General features: G+C 36.9%; 1 protein-coding gene across 1 annotated transcript; it reads right to left on the minus strand.

Annotated features, from left to right (window-relative positions):
- Positions 1-626: 626 nt before the first annotated feature.
- POLR2K (RNA polymerase II, I and III subunit K) lies at positions 627-16,233 on the minus strand. Its single transcript, XM_053695107.1, has 4 exons — positions 16,151-16,233; positions 15,967-16,031; positions 9,003-9,095; positions 627-804 (listed from the first exon to the last, which is right to left on the minus strand). Exons 2-4 carry the CDS (start codon positions 16,025-16,027, stop codon positions 782-784), a joined length of 177 nt encoding a protein of 58 aa, XP_053551082.1. The 5' UTR covers positions 16,028-16,031; positions 16,151-16,233; the 3' UTR covers positions 627-781.
- Between the last annotated feature and the right edge of the window lie 41 nt (positions 16,234-16,274).

The following is a 16,274-nucleotide window of genomic DNA, read 5'->3' on the forward strand; positions in this document are numbered from 1 at the left end:
GCAATAGACTTTCATTATTATTTTTTCCCCTTTTCCAGTAATTCCTTTCTGATACTGTGAGATTTTTAGTTCCTGTTAGAAATGGAAGTGCAGAACACTGTTATATTCCACACAGCCATTGGCTGCTCACTCTAGTGACCTATTTATAACTGTCCCTAATTGGCCACAGCAGAGAAGGTAACCTAAGTTACAACATGGCAGCCCCCATCATTTTATAGACACTAAAACTTTACACTTATTTTGTTAATATTTAAACAACTAATGAAACTTTAAAAAATACATCTACATGTTATTGTCAGACTAATCTTTTCTTTGAATGCATCATTCTATCTACAATTTATTTAGTGTTCAATGTCCCTTTAAGAAGCCCCTTTTTCTTGGTACCAATTACAGTGATGACAAAGCATATTAATGTTTGGTTTGGTCTGTTCTGGAACAAAAGACGTGTGTGCTGTAGCCTAGTTAAATCATGCAAACAAATGATGTAAATGATAAAACCTATAATAAAAATAAAAAAGCACAAATACACATAAAACACTTTGAGCAATGAAGGCATGTGACCTGTACTTTGTGTGGGGAAAATTGTAAAGATTTGAAAAGCAAAAAATAAATAATTTACAACAATGTGCAGTTGTAAAGTCTTTATTACAAAACGTTTATTATTTACAGTTTCAAAACCAAACAACACAAATTACGTTTGGTTTTCTTAAACAAACCCCTTCAGAAATATGCACTGCACAAAACATATTGTATATTCCACAAGTTGTTATTTTCTTTTATTTCAACGGGCATCAAATACAACCACTGGAATATTAATGGTTAAGGAAACATACAAGAAAAAGAAACTGAATTAAACACTAAAAAGGCTAATTAATTAAAGGGACACTCAAGTCAAAATTAACCTTTCATGATTCAGATAGAGCAGCAATTTTAAACAACTTTCCAATTTACTTCTATTAACAAAATGTGCACAGTCTTTTTATATTTACACTTTTTGAGTTACCAGCTCCTACTGAGCATGGGCAAGAATTTACAGAATATACATATATGCATTTGTGATTGGCTGATGGCTGTCACATGATACAGGGGGAGTGGAAATAGACATAACTGAAATCTGTCAGAACAAAATCTACTACTTATTTTAAGTTCACACAGTGCTATTGCATTGAACACGAACAAGCGAAGAGTTAAAGACCCTTCTCAGAATACACTCATAGCACTCCTAGTAGGCATATGTGACGTAAATTAAACTAGATATAACATGGACAACGAATGGTTAGAGAGATCTCATTGGATTAAATAAAATATAACTTTTAATTGTTAACACATAAAAATAGAGTTAAAATCTAGGGATGTGCAGGTTAAAATTGAAAAACTCGTAGTAGAGTGTTGAGATACTGAAATTAATACCTGATTGTAAGATTGTACCAGAGTAATGCTTTAGGTAACGATACCTGAATGTACATATTTCACATAGTGAATGTAAATGAACACTCTTACAGTGGAGTATTATTAAATGTCACCACAGTTAAAGATAAGGTGTACTCCTCTGATGTGCAATCGTGTGGCCCAATATAAATAGTGGTGTTCTTAGATTCTTGTATATTTCAGAAGTGCTCATATATAGGATCAGAGCCCCTTCTGAATTATAAATGTATTCCTATGATAATATATGTTTATACAATCAGTGTGCTTGGTGCATACTTGGGTATCACGTTATCTGCTGGCAAGTATTAAATCAGATCACAAATGGTATTTATTTATTTGAGTAGATATCTAATACATCCTTTGAATTAGTATATAATCTCAACGTATTGTTTTTAGAGTTATCCTGGGTGAAAAACCTTTTATTAACCACTTTAAGTGTAATATTGTGGTTTGTTACTATTCGTTTATCACTTGAAGAAAACCACCTTTTAATAAGTATTGAAGATTGGTCACTAAATGAGGGTCCACATATGTGGCTATTGGTTTGAAACAAGGATTGGCTTAAATAATTAGATATCAAATATTATAATGAAACATTCTGACTGGTGTGAATATTAGTATTGCTGCTGACTTAAGTGTCTAAGATTAGCAGCTATAGCAACATTGCTTTCCCACACCTGTGATAAGTTCTGATAGTATGCAATGCAATCAGAGCAGTCTAATATAGAATGACATCCAAATCCTTGCTGATATATAATTCAGTTTCGGTTAGCTGAAATTCAGCGCAAACCGTTAGTATCTATATATAGGTAGGTGCAGGCAGAAAGGAGTTAGTGAGTATCAAGTGCATTACGTATCAGCGTTTCTATCTTTCAATATTGATTTCAATTCACTCCATATTTTGTCTGCCTACAGTTGGTGTTATAATTGCCGGCAGTCTTTCTAGATACTTGTGACTGAAAGTTTACCCCTAAATAGTCACCACCTGCGGATACCCTCCTAAGTAGTTGTGGCTCAAAGGCTATACACTGTTATGGCGACCAAACTAATATCGGTGGTTTATCAAGCACCCGGAGGCTCTAAACAGGGTCAAGGCTGAGTACATCATACACAGCTAAGTGTAAGTTAAACGGTTCTGAACCGCCAAAAATAATGAGTATCAGATTAATATTTCTACTACGAGTGAGCCCTAACAAACACAGGAGCTCCCTGACTCCTCACCAGTTCCCTAACATGTTTCGCCGTTCTCACGGCTTTCTCAAAGGGGGGTGTGTGCGCGCGTCGCGCTAACATTGGCTATTTATGTGTTCAGGAGGCTGATTCTCCTCCCACCTCGGTGACGTCACATATGACGTGAGGTTAGCGTGGATACCATATGACTGGTAATCATACTCTCGAGGGGTTCCATCACTGAACTTAGATATTGATAAGCTTGATACGTGATATTAACTTATATTAAAGAGGGAACTTATTGCTTCTTATAATAACTTATATAGTTGTACCTATTCCCAATAAATAAATGACATACCTCTGTGTGACTTTATTTTTATATTGTGCCACCAACCTAAATGTGATTGTTTGTGCATTATGTGTTTGTAGTATGTGATCGATCAACTGTTATTATAGCAATGCCTAATCAACAGACATCCGGGATTATTGTGTTAGTTCTATAAATTGTGGTAATCTTTTATTTTAGTGAATCATCTCTTTGGGGATTCGTGATTTATCGTGAAGAAGTGTATTAGCAGTCGATATTTATATACCATGTAAACATACTCTCCTTAGTATTTAAGTGATATATAAAATTATGATATGCGATTCTTGTATAATTTAGAGACATTAATAGTTTCACAGTATGTTTGAGTATTGTATTATATTCATTTCTTCTATGGAGTATATATTTCTATTACATTGTTGTAGAGACCTCCAGTAGTCTTACTTAATATGATTGCTGTTCTATAATGAATCATAAGTGAACTATCATAATTTAGTCTAAATTATCCACTGCTTGAAGTGATTTAATCTTTAAGTTTAAATGTGATTGCAACAACAAATTTTGCTGCAATTGGACCTTGTGGGGGGACTATTAAGTGATGGAAAAAGAATAAACTGTGAGTGCTAAAACATAACAACCTAAAGTGTTACATCACCTTTTTAACAATAAAAAACGTGAGAAGTGAGTGAATTGTCCTAAATTTATTATTTATATGGGTGTTTGTGTTTTTTCTCTTATTTAAGCTGATATTGCGAATAAGCCTCTTTGGGTATCTACTAATTACTTGTTATAGTGTTTATATCTGAATCTTAGCTTTATTTAACAATATTATATATTTAAGTAAAGATTCTTGATGACACGTATGTAATTAGTTTGTATCTTGTGTCATGATTAATATTCTTATCTGTTTGTGATGGGCTGATATTTCATCTCCCTCCACACATTGGAGATATTATAATTGCTCACTCATCCGAGGTAGTGGGCGAAGTTATTCTGTTCGTTTAACCATTGGGGATTTCACGATAAATCACGAATCCCCAAAGAGATGATTCACTAAAATAAAAGATTACCACAATTAATAGAACTAACACAATAATCCCGGATGTCTGTTGATTAGGCATTGCTATAATAACAGTTGATCGATCACATACTACAAACACATAATGCACAAACAATCACATTTAGGTTGGTGGCACAATATAAAAATAAAGTCACACAGAGGTATGTCATTTATTTATTGGGAATAGGTACAACTATATAAGTTATTATAAGAAGCAATAAGTTCCCTCTTTAATATAAGTTAATATCACGTATCAAGCTTATCAATATCTAAGTTCAGTGATGGAACCCCTCGAGAGTATGATTACCAGTCATATGGTATCCACGCTAACCTCACGTCATATGTGACGTCACCGAGGTGGGAGGAGAATCAGCCTCCTGAACACATAAATAGCCAATGTTAGCGCGACGCACGCACACACCCCCCTTTGAGAAAGCCGTGAGAACGGCGAAACATGTTAGGGAACTGGTGAGGAGTCAGGGAGCTCCTGTGTTTGTTAGGGCTCACTCGTAGTAGAAATATTAATATGATACTCATTATTTTTGGCGGTTCAGAACCGTTTAACTTACACTTAGCTGTGTATGATGTACTCAGCCTTGACCCTGTTTAGAGCCTCCGGGTGCTTGATAAACCACCGATATTAGTTTGGTCGCCATAACAGTGTATAGCCTTTGAGCCACAACTACTTAGGAGGGTATCCGCAGGTGGTGACTATTTAGGGGTAAACTTTCAGTCACAAGTATCTAGAAAGACTGCCGGCAATTATAACACCAACTGTAGGCAGACAAAATATGGAGTGAATTGAAATCAATATTGAAAGATAGAAACGCTGATACGTAATGCACTTGATACTCACTAACTCCTTTCTGCCTGCACCTACCTATATATAGATACTAACGGTTTGCGCTGAATTTCAGCTAACCGAAACTGAATTATATATCAGCAAGGATTTGGATGTCATTCTATATTAGACTGCTCTGATTGCATTGCATACTATCAGAACTTATCACAGGTGTGGGAAAGCAATGTTGCTATAGCTGCTAATCTTAGACACTTAAGTCAGCAGCAATACTAATATTCACACCAGTCAGAATGTTTCATTATAATATTTGATATCTAATTATTTAAGCCAATCCTTGTTTCAAACCAATAGCCACATATGTGGACCCTCATTTAGTGACCAATCTTCAATACTTATTAAAAGGTGGTTTTCTTCAAGTGATAAACGAATAGTAACAAACCACAATATTACACTTAAAGTGGTTAATAAAAGGTTTTTCACCCAGGATAACTCTAAAAACAATACGTTGAGATTATATACTAATTCAAAGGATGTATTAGATATCTACTCAAATAAATAAATACCATTTGTGATCTGATTTAATACTTGCCAGCAGATAACGTGATACCCAAGTATGCACCAAGCACACTGATTGTATAAACATATATTATCATAGGAATACATTTATAATTCAGAAGGGGCTCTGATCCTATATATGAGCACTTCTGAAATATACAAGAATCTAAGAACACCACTATTTATATTGGGCCACACGATTGCACATCAGAGGAGTACACCTTATCTTTAACTGTGGTGACATTTAATAATACTCCACTGTAAGAGTGTTCATTTACATTCACTATGTGAAATATGTACATTCAGGTATCGTTACCTAAAGCATTACTCTGGTACAATCTTACAATCAGGTATTAATTTCAGTATCTCAACACTCTACTATGAGTTTTTCAATTTTAACCTGCACATCCCTAGATTTTAACTCTATTTTTATGTGTTAACAATTAAAAGTTATATTTTATTTAATCCAATGAGATCTCTCTAACCATTCGTTGTCCATGTTATATCTAGTTTAATTTACGTCACATATGCCTACTAGGAGTGCTATGAGTGTATTCTGAGAAGGGTCTTTAACTCTTCGCTTGTTCGTGTTCAGAAAATTAATACACAGCACCACGTACCCCAATTAATAGCCTAGGAGCTACTGAATATAATGAGGGTGGAGGCAGTCTAACTTAATAGGTAGTGCCACTGAACTTTCTCTTTAGTGCTATTGCATTGTCTTTTTATCCTGCATTTATTTATTATGCAAACAAATAAAGTATGCATAGCACCTTGATAGCCATTTGCAATATTCAGTTTCGACATATTTGCTTTTTCTTCATGGAGTAAATACAGTGGATTTGCATAAACAACAAATGAATGATAAAAAGACAATGCAATAGCACTTAGTCTTCTGAACTTCAAATAAGTAGATTTTTTTCTGACAAATTTCAGTTATGTCTTTTTCCGCTCTTCCTGTATCATGTGACAGCCATCAGCCAATCACAAATGTATATACGTATATTCTGTGAATTCTTGCACATGCTCAGTAGGAGCTGGTGACTCAAAAAGTGTAAATATAAAAAGACTGTGCATATTTTGTTAACCCTTTGAGTGCTAATAGACGTCGCTAGCACTCTCCCACCTTGAGGGAGATCTGGGGGCTCCCACTCGCTCCTACCCCGGCAATCGTGTCTGTAGAGTGACAGGCATCGCTGGGGCTTCCCGTTTTGCGTGGTGATGTCACGCGCAATAACGTGATGACGTCACGGCGCAACTTTATTTATACTTAATGTTAATTATAGAAGCAGGGGGCATGCTGCTTATAAGCCTGTATCTCAGGCATCTAAGCAGATACAGATCCCCAAGACGTACCATTTGAAAGGTAATCATCTAACCTTTCCAACAGTTTAAGTCTTGGGGGTCTGGGGGGGAAAAAAGTTCAAAAAATGTTGTGTAAAAAAAAAAAAAAAAAATCTTAGCACCCAGGTGGGAAAGTACTTAGCACTCAAAGGGTTAATAGAAGTAAATTGGAAAGTTTTGCTGCTCTATCTGAATCACAAAAATATAATTTTGACTTGAGTGTCCCTTTAATTTTAACTGTGCTTTAAAAGTATACAGAAGAGCATCTTTGATACTACTCTAATATTAGTTTCCATGTGTGCATATTGCATATCTATTACCTAACTCCTTAAAGGGACACTCAGCAATTTTAAACAACTTTCCAATTTACTCCAATTAACAAAATGTGCACAGTCTTTTTATATTTACACTTTTTGAGTCTCCTGCTCCTACTGAGCATGTGCAAGAATTCACTGCATATACATACAGTATATGCATTTGTGATTGGCTGAGGAGTGGATAAAGAGATAACTTTGAAATTTGTTAGAAAAAAAAAATCTACAACTCATTTGAAATTCAGAGTAAGTGCTATTGCATTGTCTTGTTATCTTGCATTTGTTGTTTATGCAAATCTGCTGTGTTTACTGGTCCTTTGACAGAAACATAGCAGTGAATTAACCTCTTGACTGCTAAAAAGCCCTGGGGAATCAAGGGGTTAAATACACACAGAATAACACAGCAGCAATTATTTAACTCCTAAGATGCCGTACGGTAGCCACAGAGTTCATTGATCTGGGCTCATGTGGCCATTGATATCTCCCTTTCAAGTGTGTCACTATTCCTATCTTACCGCACATATCTGAAAGCACAACACCAGCTGCTGCATGGAGCAAAATATGAGAAGCATGGGCTGACACATTCAGGTGCAATGGATTTGCCTAAACCTGCCACATACTACATATTCATTAAAGGGATCAAACCCAAATGGTTTCTTTCATGATACAGATAGAGCATGCGATTTTAAGCAACTTTCAAAATTAATCCCATTATCAATTTTTCTTTGTTCTATTGATATCTTTATTTGAAAAAGCAGGAATGTAAAGCTTAGGAGCCGGCCCATTTTAGGTTCAGCACCCTGGATAGCGCTTGCTTAATGGTGACTACATTCAGCCAACCAATAAGCAAGCGTAACCCAGACACTGAACCAAAATGAGCCAGGTTTCTAAGCTTTCTGCTTTTTAAATAAAGATAGCTAGAGAATGAAGAAAACATTTTTGAATTTAGTATCCCTTTAAATATACCAGTTATGTTCTTTTAAAGGGACAGTCTAGTCAAAATTAAACTTTTATTATTCAGATAGGACATGTAATTTTAATCAATTTTCCAATTTACTTTTACTGTATCATCTTTTTTCTCTTGGTATTCTTAGTTGAAACTAAACCTAGGCAGACTCATATGCTAATTTCTAAACTCTTGATGGCTGCCTCTTATCACATGCTGTTTAAATTGCTTTTCAACACAAAGAGACTAAGGGCTAGATTTATTAAAGCTGAAGTATACGCGCCCCTGTACGCCTCAGCTCGCCTGTGGCGTGGCGAAATTACCCGCAGGTATTCGCCATTGCACACGAGCGCAATTTTGCGCTCGCGTGCAATCCCGCCCCCGGCCCGCGCACAGCCAATCACGCGCGGGCAGGAGCTGTCAATCTCCTCGGTCTGACTAGACCGAAGAGATTGAATTTCGCCACATTAGAGGTGGCAAAGAGGTTAGGGAAGCGGCGGGTCTGGTGACCACTGCTTGATAAATGACGGCGAGCAAGTTCATGTGAGAACTTGCAGCCTTCGGGCTTTAATAAATCTAGCTCTAAAAGTACACTTGGGTCATATAGATAACACTGTGTTCAGGCACAGGGAGTTATTTAAGATTTAGCCCAACACAATGCTAAATGCAAGACAATAGATAATAAACAGTCAGTCATGTGATCAGGGGGCTGGAATAAGGCTCTTAGACACAAGGTAATCACAGAGGTAAAAAGTATATTAATATAACTGTGTTGGCTGTGCAAAACTGGGGAATGGGTAATAAAGGGATTATCTATCTTTTAAAACAATAACAATTCTATGGTAGACTGTCCCTTTAAGATTGTTTTATCTTTTGATTAGAACCGAGGCTTACAAATGTAGTTTATTTAAGCAGACAACATTCATCAATAACTTTTGAATAAAAAAAGTTTCCCTGCTAATGTCAGGCAACCAGTTGGGTACAATAATGCAATACATAACTATTATGAAACAGAGACATGCAAAGTTAAAATCGGCAATCGGTTTTACAAAGGATACATCTTTTTGTCCTTTTCTTGTACATTATTCTGTAACCACATTCTCTGCATCTGATGGGGTCTCTGGATTTTATTTCATTTTCAGTGTGGCATTCTGTAATGCAAATGAATATCAGCGTTAAACCATTTACAGTCTGCACGTAGAAAGATATCTTATTCAGAAAGTGCAAAGAAATTCTCTCAAATGGTGTATGGGCTATATATTACTTTGGAAATCCTGTTGGCTTTAAATTCCATCCTGATGAGCATAGTCTGGTCAAGATACAGCTCAAGCCCAGCATGTGTATAGTAAGATGTAAACGTTTCATTTTTACATTTCAGACTGCAACTGAAGTTATATAAATATTTTCAAAAAAAGATAATAGTCTATATTTTCACCAAACATAGTATTTTTACTTTGTACTTTGGTTTATAAGATTTCATACTAATCTGGCATTCTGTGTCTATGAGCATAACTGTTTTTTATATAATTACTTGTTGATTTTGTTTATTTTAAATACCAGTGTAAAAACTTTGCAAAAAAACAGCTTCCATGTTGGAAATAAAGATGAGTCACGTGCTGTCAAATATACAATAGACAGGGGATACGCTGCTCTAAAGCAACAGAACAGTGTGATTCCTATAATTACATATATACAGCTAAGCTTAAACTATATTATAAAACACTCAAGTGTGCAAGCTATCATAGGAAATGAAGGCAACATACACATACAGCTGTATGCTAACAGTTCTGAGAGCAGAGGGGATAGGCGTGTTTTACAGTATACATTAAGGGCTAATATACACACACAGCTGTATACAAATAGTTCTGAGAGCAGAGGGGATAGGTATGTTTTACAGTATACATTTAGGGCTAATATACACATACAGCTGTATGCTAACAGTTCTGAGAGCAGAGGGGATAGGTGTGTTTTACAGTATACATTTAGGGCTAATATACACACACAGCTGTATACAAACAGATCTGAGAGCAGAGGAGGATAGGTGAGTTTTACAGTATACATTTAGGGCTAATATACACATACAGCTGTATGCAAACAGTTCTGAGAGCAGAGGGGATAGGTGTGTTTTACAGTATACATTTAGGGCTAACATACACATACAGCTGTATGCAAACAGTTCTGAGAGCAGAGGGGATAGGTATATTTTACAGTATACATTTAGGGCTAAAATACACATACAGCTGTATACAAACAGTTCTGAGAGCAGAGGGGATAGGTATGTTTTACAGTATACATTTAGGGCTAATATACACATACAGATCTGAGAGCAGAGGAGGATAGGTGAGTTTTACAGTATACATTTAGGGCTAATATACACATACAGCTGTAAGCAAACAGTTCTGAGAGCAGAGGGGATAGGTATGTTTTACAGTATACATTTAGGGCTAATATACACATACAGCTGTATACAAACAGATCTGAGAGCAGAGGGGATAGGTATGTTTTACAGTATACATTTAGGGCTAATATACACTTACAGCTGTAAGCAAACAGTTCTGAGAGCAGAGGGGATAGGTATGTTTTACAGTATACATTTAGGGCTAATATACACATACAGCCAGTTCTGAGAGCAGAGGGGATAGGTATGTTTTACAGTATACATTTAGGGCTAATATACACCTACAGCTGTATACAAACAGATCTGAGAGCAGAGGGGATAGGTATGTTTTACAGTATACATTTAGGGCTAATATACACTTACAGCTGTAAGCAAACAGTTCTGAGAGCAGAGGGGATAGGTATGTTTTACAGTATACATTTAGGGCTAATATACACATACAGCAAGTTCTGAGAGCAGAGGGGATAGGTATGTTTCACAGTATACATTTAGGGCTAATATACACATACAGCTGTATACAAACAGTTCTAAGAGCAGAGGGGATAGGCGTGTTTTACAGTATACATTTAGGGCCAATATACACACACAGCTGTATACAAACAGTTCTGAGAGAAGAGGGGATAGGTATGTTTTACAGTATACATTTAGGGCTAATATACACATACAGCTACATGCAAACAGTTCTGAGAGCAGAGGGGATAGGTATGTTTTACAGTATACATTTAGGGATAATATACACTTACAGCCAGTTCTGAGAGCAGAGGGGATAGGTATGTTTTACAGGATACATTTAGGGCTAATATACACATACAGCTGTATGCTAACAGTTCTGAGAGCAGAGCGGATAGGTATGTTTTACAGTATACATTTAGGGCTAATATACACTTACAGCTGTAAGCAAACAGTTCTGAGAGCAGAGGGGATAGGTATGTTTTACAGTATACATTTAGGGCTAATATACACATACAGCTGTAAGCAAACAGTTCTGAGAGCAGAGGGGATAGGTATGTTTTACAGTATACATTTAGGGCTAATATACACATACAGCAAGTTCTGAGAGCAGAGAGGATAGGTATGTTTCACAGTATACATTTAGGGCTAATATACACATACAGCTGTATACAAACAGTTCTAAGAGCAGAGGGGATAGGCGTGTTTTACAGTATACATTTAGGGCCAATATACACACACAGCTGTATACAAACAGTTCTGAGAGAAGAGGGGATAGGTATGTTTTACAGTATACATTTAGGGCTAATATACACATACAGCTACATGCAAACACTTCTGAGAGCAGAGGGGATAGGTATGTTTTACAGTATACATTTAGGGATAATATACACTTACAGCCAGTTCTGAGAGCAGAGGGGATAGGTATGTTTTACAGGATACATTTAGGGCTAATATACACATACAGCTGTATGCTAACAGTTCTGAGAGCAGAGCGGATAGGTATGTTTTACAGTATACATTTAGGGCTAATATACACATACAGCTGTATGCTAACAGTTCTGAGAGCAGAGGGGATAGGCGAGTTTTACAGTATACATTGATGGCTAATATACACATTCAGCATGCTAACAGTTCTGAGAGCAGAGGGGATAGGTGAGTTTTACAGTATACATTGATGGCTAATATACACATACAGCATGCAAACAGTTCTGAGAGCAGAGGGGATAGGTGTGTTTTACAGTATACATTTAGGGCTAATATACACATACAGCTGTATACAAACAGTTCTAAGAGCAGAGGGGATAGGTGAGTTTTACAGTATACATTGATGGCTAATATACACATTCAGCATGCTAACAGTTCTGAGAGCAGAGGGGATAGGTGTGTTTTACAGTATACATTTAGGGCTAATATACACATACAGCCAGTTCTGAGAGCAGAGGGGATAGGTATGTTTCACAGTATACATTTAGGGCTAATATACACATACAGCTGTATACAAACAGTTCTGAGAGCAGAGGGGATAGGTGTGTTTTACAGTATACATTTAGGGATAATATACACTTACAGCCAGTTCTGAGAGCAGAGGGGATAGGTATGTTTTACAGTATACATTTAGGGCTAATATACACATACAGCTGTATGCTAACAGTTCTGAGAGCAGAGGGGATAGGTATGTTTTACAGTATACATTTAGGGCTAATATACACATACAGCTGTATGCTAACAGTTCTGAGAGCAGAGGGGATAGGTGAGTTTTACAGTATACATTGATGGCTAATATACACATTCAGCATGCTAACAGTTCTGAGAGCAGAGGGGATAGGTGAGTTTTACAGTATACATTGATGGCTAATATACACATACAGCATGCAAACAGTTCTGAGAGCAGAGGGGATAGGTGTGTTTTACAGTATACATTTAGAGCTAATATACACATACAGCTGTATGCTAACAGTTCTGAGAGCAGAGGGGATAGGTGTGTTTTACAGTATACATTTAGGGCTAATATACACATACAGCTGTATACAAACAGTTCTGAGAGCAGAGGGGATAGGTATGTTTTACAGTATACATTTAGGGCTAATATACACACACAGCTGTATACAAACAGTTCTGAGAGAAGAGGGGATAGGTAGGTTTTACAGTATACATTTAGGGCTAATATACACATACAGCTGCATGCAAACAGTTCTGAGAGCAGAGGGGATAGGTATGTTTTACAGTATACATTTAGGGCTAATATACACATACAGCCAGTTCTGAGAGCAGAGGGGATAGGTATGTTTTACAGTATACATTTAGGGCTAATATACACATACAGCTGTATGCTAACAGTTCTGAGAGCAGAGGGGATAGGTATGTTTTACAGTATACATTTAGGGCTAATATACACATACAGCTGTATGCTAACAGTTCTGAGAGCAGAGGGGATAGGTGAGTTTTACAGTATACATTGATGGCTAATATACACATTCAGCATGCTAACAGTTCTGAGAGCAGAGGGGATAGGTGAGTTTTACAGTATACATTGATGGCTAATATACACATACAGCTGTATACAAACAGTTCTGAGAGCAGAGGGGATAGGTATGTTTTACAGTATACATCGATGGCTAATATACACATACAGCATGCAAACAGTTCTGAGAGCAGAGGGGATAGGTATGTTTTACAGTATACATCGATGGCTAATATACACATACAGCATGCAAACAGTTCTGAGAGCAGAGGGGATAGGTGTGTTTTACAGTATACATTTAGGGCTAATATACACATACAGCTGTATACAAACAGTTCTGAGAGCAGAGGGGATAGGTATGTTTTACAGTATACATTTAGGGCTAATATACACATACAGCTGTATGCTAACAGTTCTGAGAGCAGAGGGGATAGGTGTGTTTTACAGTATACATTTAGGGCTAATATACACATACAGCTGTATGCAAACAGTTCTGAGAGCAGAGGGGATAGGTGTGTTTTACAGTATACATTTAGGGCTAATATACACATACAGCTGTATACAAACAGTTCTGAGAGCAGAGGGGATAGGTATGTTTTACAGTATACATTTAGGGCTAATATACACACACAGCTGTATACAAACAGTTCTGAGAGCAGAGGGGATAGGTGTGTTTTACAGTATACATTTAGGGCTAATATACACATACAGCTGTATGCTAACAGTTCTGAGAGCAGAGGGGATAGGTGTGTTTTACAGTATACATTTAGGGCTAATATACACATACAGCTGTATGCTAACAGTTCTGAGAGCAGAGGGGATAGGTATGTTTTACAGTATACATTTAGGGCTAATATACACATACAGCCAGTTCTGAGAGCAGAGGGGATAGGTATGTTTTACAGTATACATTTAGGGCTAATATACACATACAGCTGTATGCTAACAGTTCTGAGAGCAGAGGGGATAGGTGAGTTTTACAGTATACATTGATGGCTAATATACACATTCAGCATGCTAACAGTTCTGAGAGCAGAGGGGATAGGTGTGTTTTACAGTATACATTTAGGGCTAATATACACATACAGCTGTATACAAACAGTTCTGAGAGCAGAGGGGATAGGTATATTTTACAGTATACATTTAGGGCTAATATACACACACAGCTGTATACAAACAGATCTGAGAGCAGAGGGGATAGGTATGTTTTACAGTATACATTTAGGGCTAATATACACACACAGCTGTATACAAACAGTTCTGAGAGCAGAGGGGATAGGTATGTTTTACAGTATACATTTAGGTCTAATATACACATACAGCAAGTTCTGAGAGCAGAGGAGGATAGGTGAGTTTTACAGTATACATTTAGGGCTAATATACACACACAGCTGTATACAAACAGTTCTGAGAGCAGAGGGGATAGGTGTGTTTTACAGTATACATTTAGGGCTAATATACACATACAGCTGTATACAAACAGTTCTGAGAGCAGAGGGGATAGGTATGTTTTACAGTATACATTTAGGGCTAATATACACATACAGCTGTATGCTAACAGTTCTGAGAGCAGAGGGGATAGGTATGTTTTACAGTATACATTTAGGGCTAATATACACATACAGCTGTATGCTAACAGTTCTGACAGCAGAGGGGATAGGTATGTTTTACAGTATACATTGATGGCTAATATACACATACAGCTGTATGCTAACAGTTCTGAGAGCAGAGGGGATAGGTATGTTTTACAGTATACATTTAGGGCTAATATACACATACAGCTGTATGCTAACAGTTCTGAGAGCAGAGCGGATAGGTATGTTTTACAGTATACATTTAGGGCTAATATACACATACAGCTGTATGCTAACAGTTCTGAGAGCAGAGGGGATAGGTGAGTTTTACAGTATACATTTAGGGCTAATATACACATACAGCTGTATGCTAACAGTTCTGAGAGCAGAGGGGATAGGTATGTTTTACAGTATACATTTAGGGCTAATATACACATACAGCCAGTTCTGAGAGCAGAGGGGATAGGTATGTTTTACAGTATACATTGCGGGCTAATATACACATACAGCTGTAAGCAAACAGTTCTGAGAGCAGAGGGGATAGGTATGTTTTACAGTATACATTTAGGGCTAATATACACATACAGCTGTATGCTAACAGTTCTGAGAGCAGAGGGGATAGGTATGTTTTACAGTATACATTTAGGGCTAATATACACATACAGCTGTATACAAACAGATCTGAGAGCAGAGGGGATAGGTGTGTTTTACAGTATACATTTAGGGCTAATATACACATACAGCCAGTTCTGAGAGCAGAGGGGATAGGTATGTTTTACAGTATACATTTAGGGCTAATATACACATACAGCTGTATGCTAACAGTTCTGAGAGCAGAGGGGATAGGTATGTTTTACAGTATACATTTAGGGCTAATATACACATACAGCTGTATGCTAACAGTTCTGAGAGCAGAGGGGATAGGTATGTTTTACAGTATACATTTAGGGCTAATATACACATACAGCTGTATGCTAACAGTTCTGAGAGCAGAGGGGATCATATGTGTGTTTTGCAAGCTACATGAGTTGCAGGAGTAAAATGACTCTCTATCAGATCATTTTATGCCTATCACATAATTAGATGTCCCCATACTTTATTAATTAGCTAGTAAACAATAAAGTATTATTTCTCACCTCCACAAATGTAGATCATAGGTTGCTGCTTGGGTGGAGGAGCGTCTTTAGCTGAATCCATATTGCTTTCAGTTTAAAAAAACAATAAATACAAGAAAAAGTTACAAAGGGCAGAATTATTTATAAATCACATAAAACACTTATAGCTTTAAAAAAAAACAGCAGCACAACAACGATCACAAACCTGCGTGTTACATTCGCTGTAATCTGCGCCTGATGATGACGACACCACTATGTTCGACTTTTCTGACAAGTACTTACTGTGCGCATGCGCAATGGCAGCTGCTGGGAAACGCGACAAGTTTTTA

Source organism: Bombina bombina, chromosome 11, assembly GCF_027579735.1.
Source record: "Bombina bombina isolate aBomBom1 chromosome 11, aBomBom1.pri, whole genome shotgun sequence".
NCBI classification, from domain to species: Eukaryota; Metazoa; Chordata; class Amphibia; order Anura; family Bombinatoridae; genus Bombina; species Bombina bombina.

Bases quoted from the DNA above. Each gene is read 5' to 3' on its own strand.
- POLR2K (XM_053695107.1), bottom strand. From the start codon at position 16,027: ATGGATTCAGCTAAAGACGCTCCTCCACCCAAGCAGCAACCTATGATC. The intron at 9,096-15,966 runs GTGAGAAATAAT...TTTGCATTACAG, and splicing joins TATGATCTACATTTGTGGAG to AATGCCACACTGAAAATGAA. The intron at 805-9,002 runs GTATCCTTTGTA...TTAATATTCCAG, and splicing joins CAAGAAAAGGACAAAAAGAT to TGGTTGTATTTGATGCCCGT.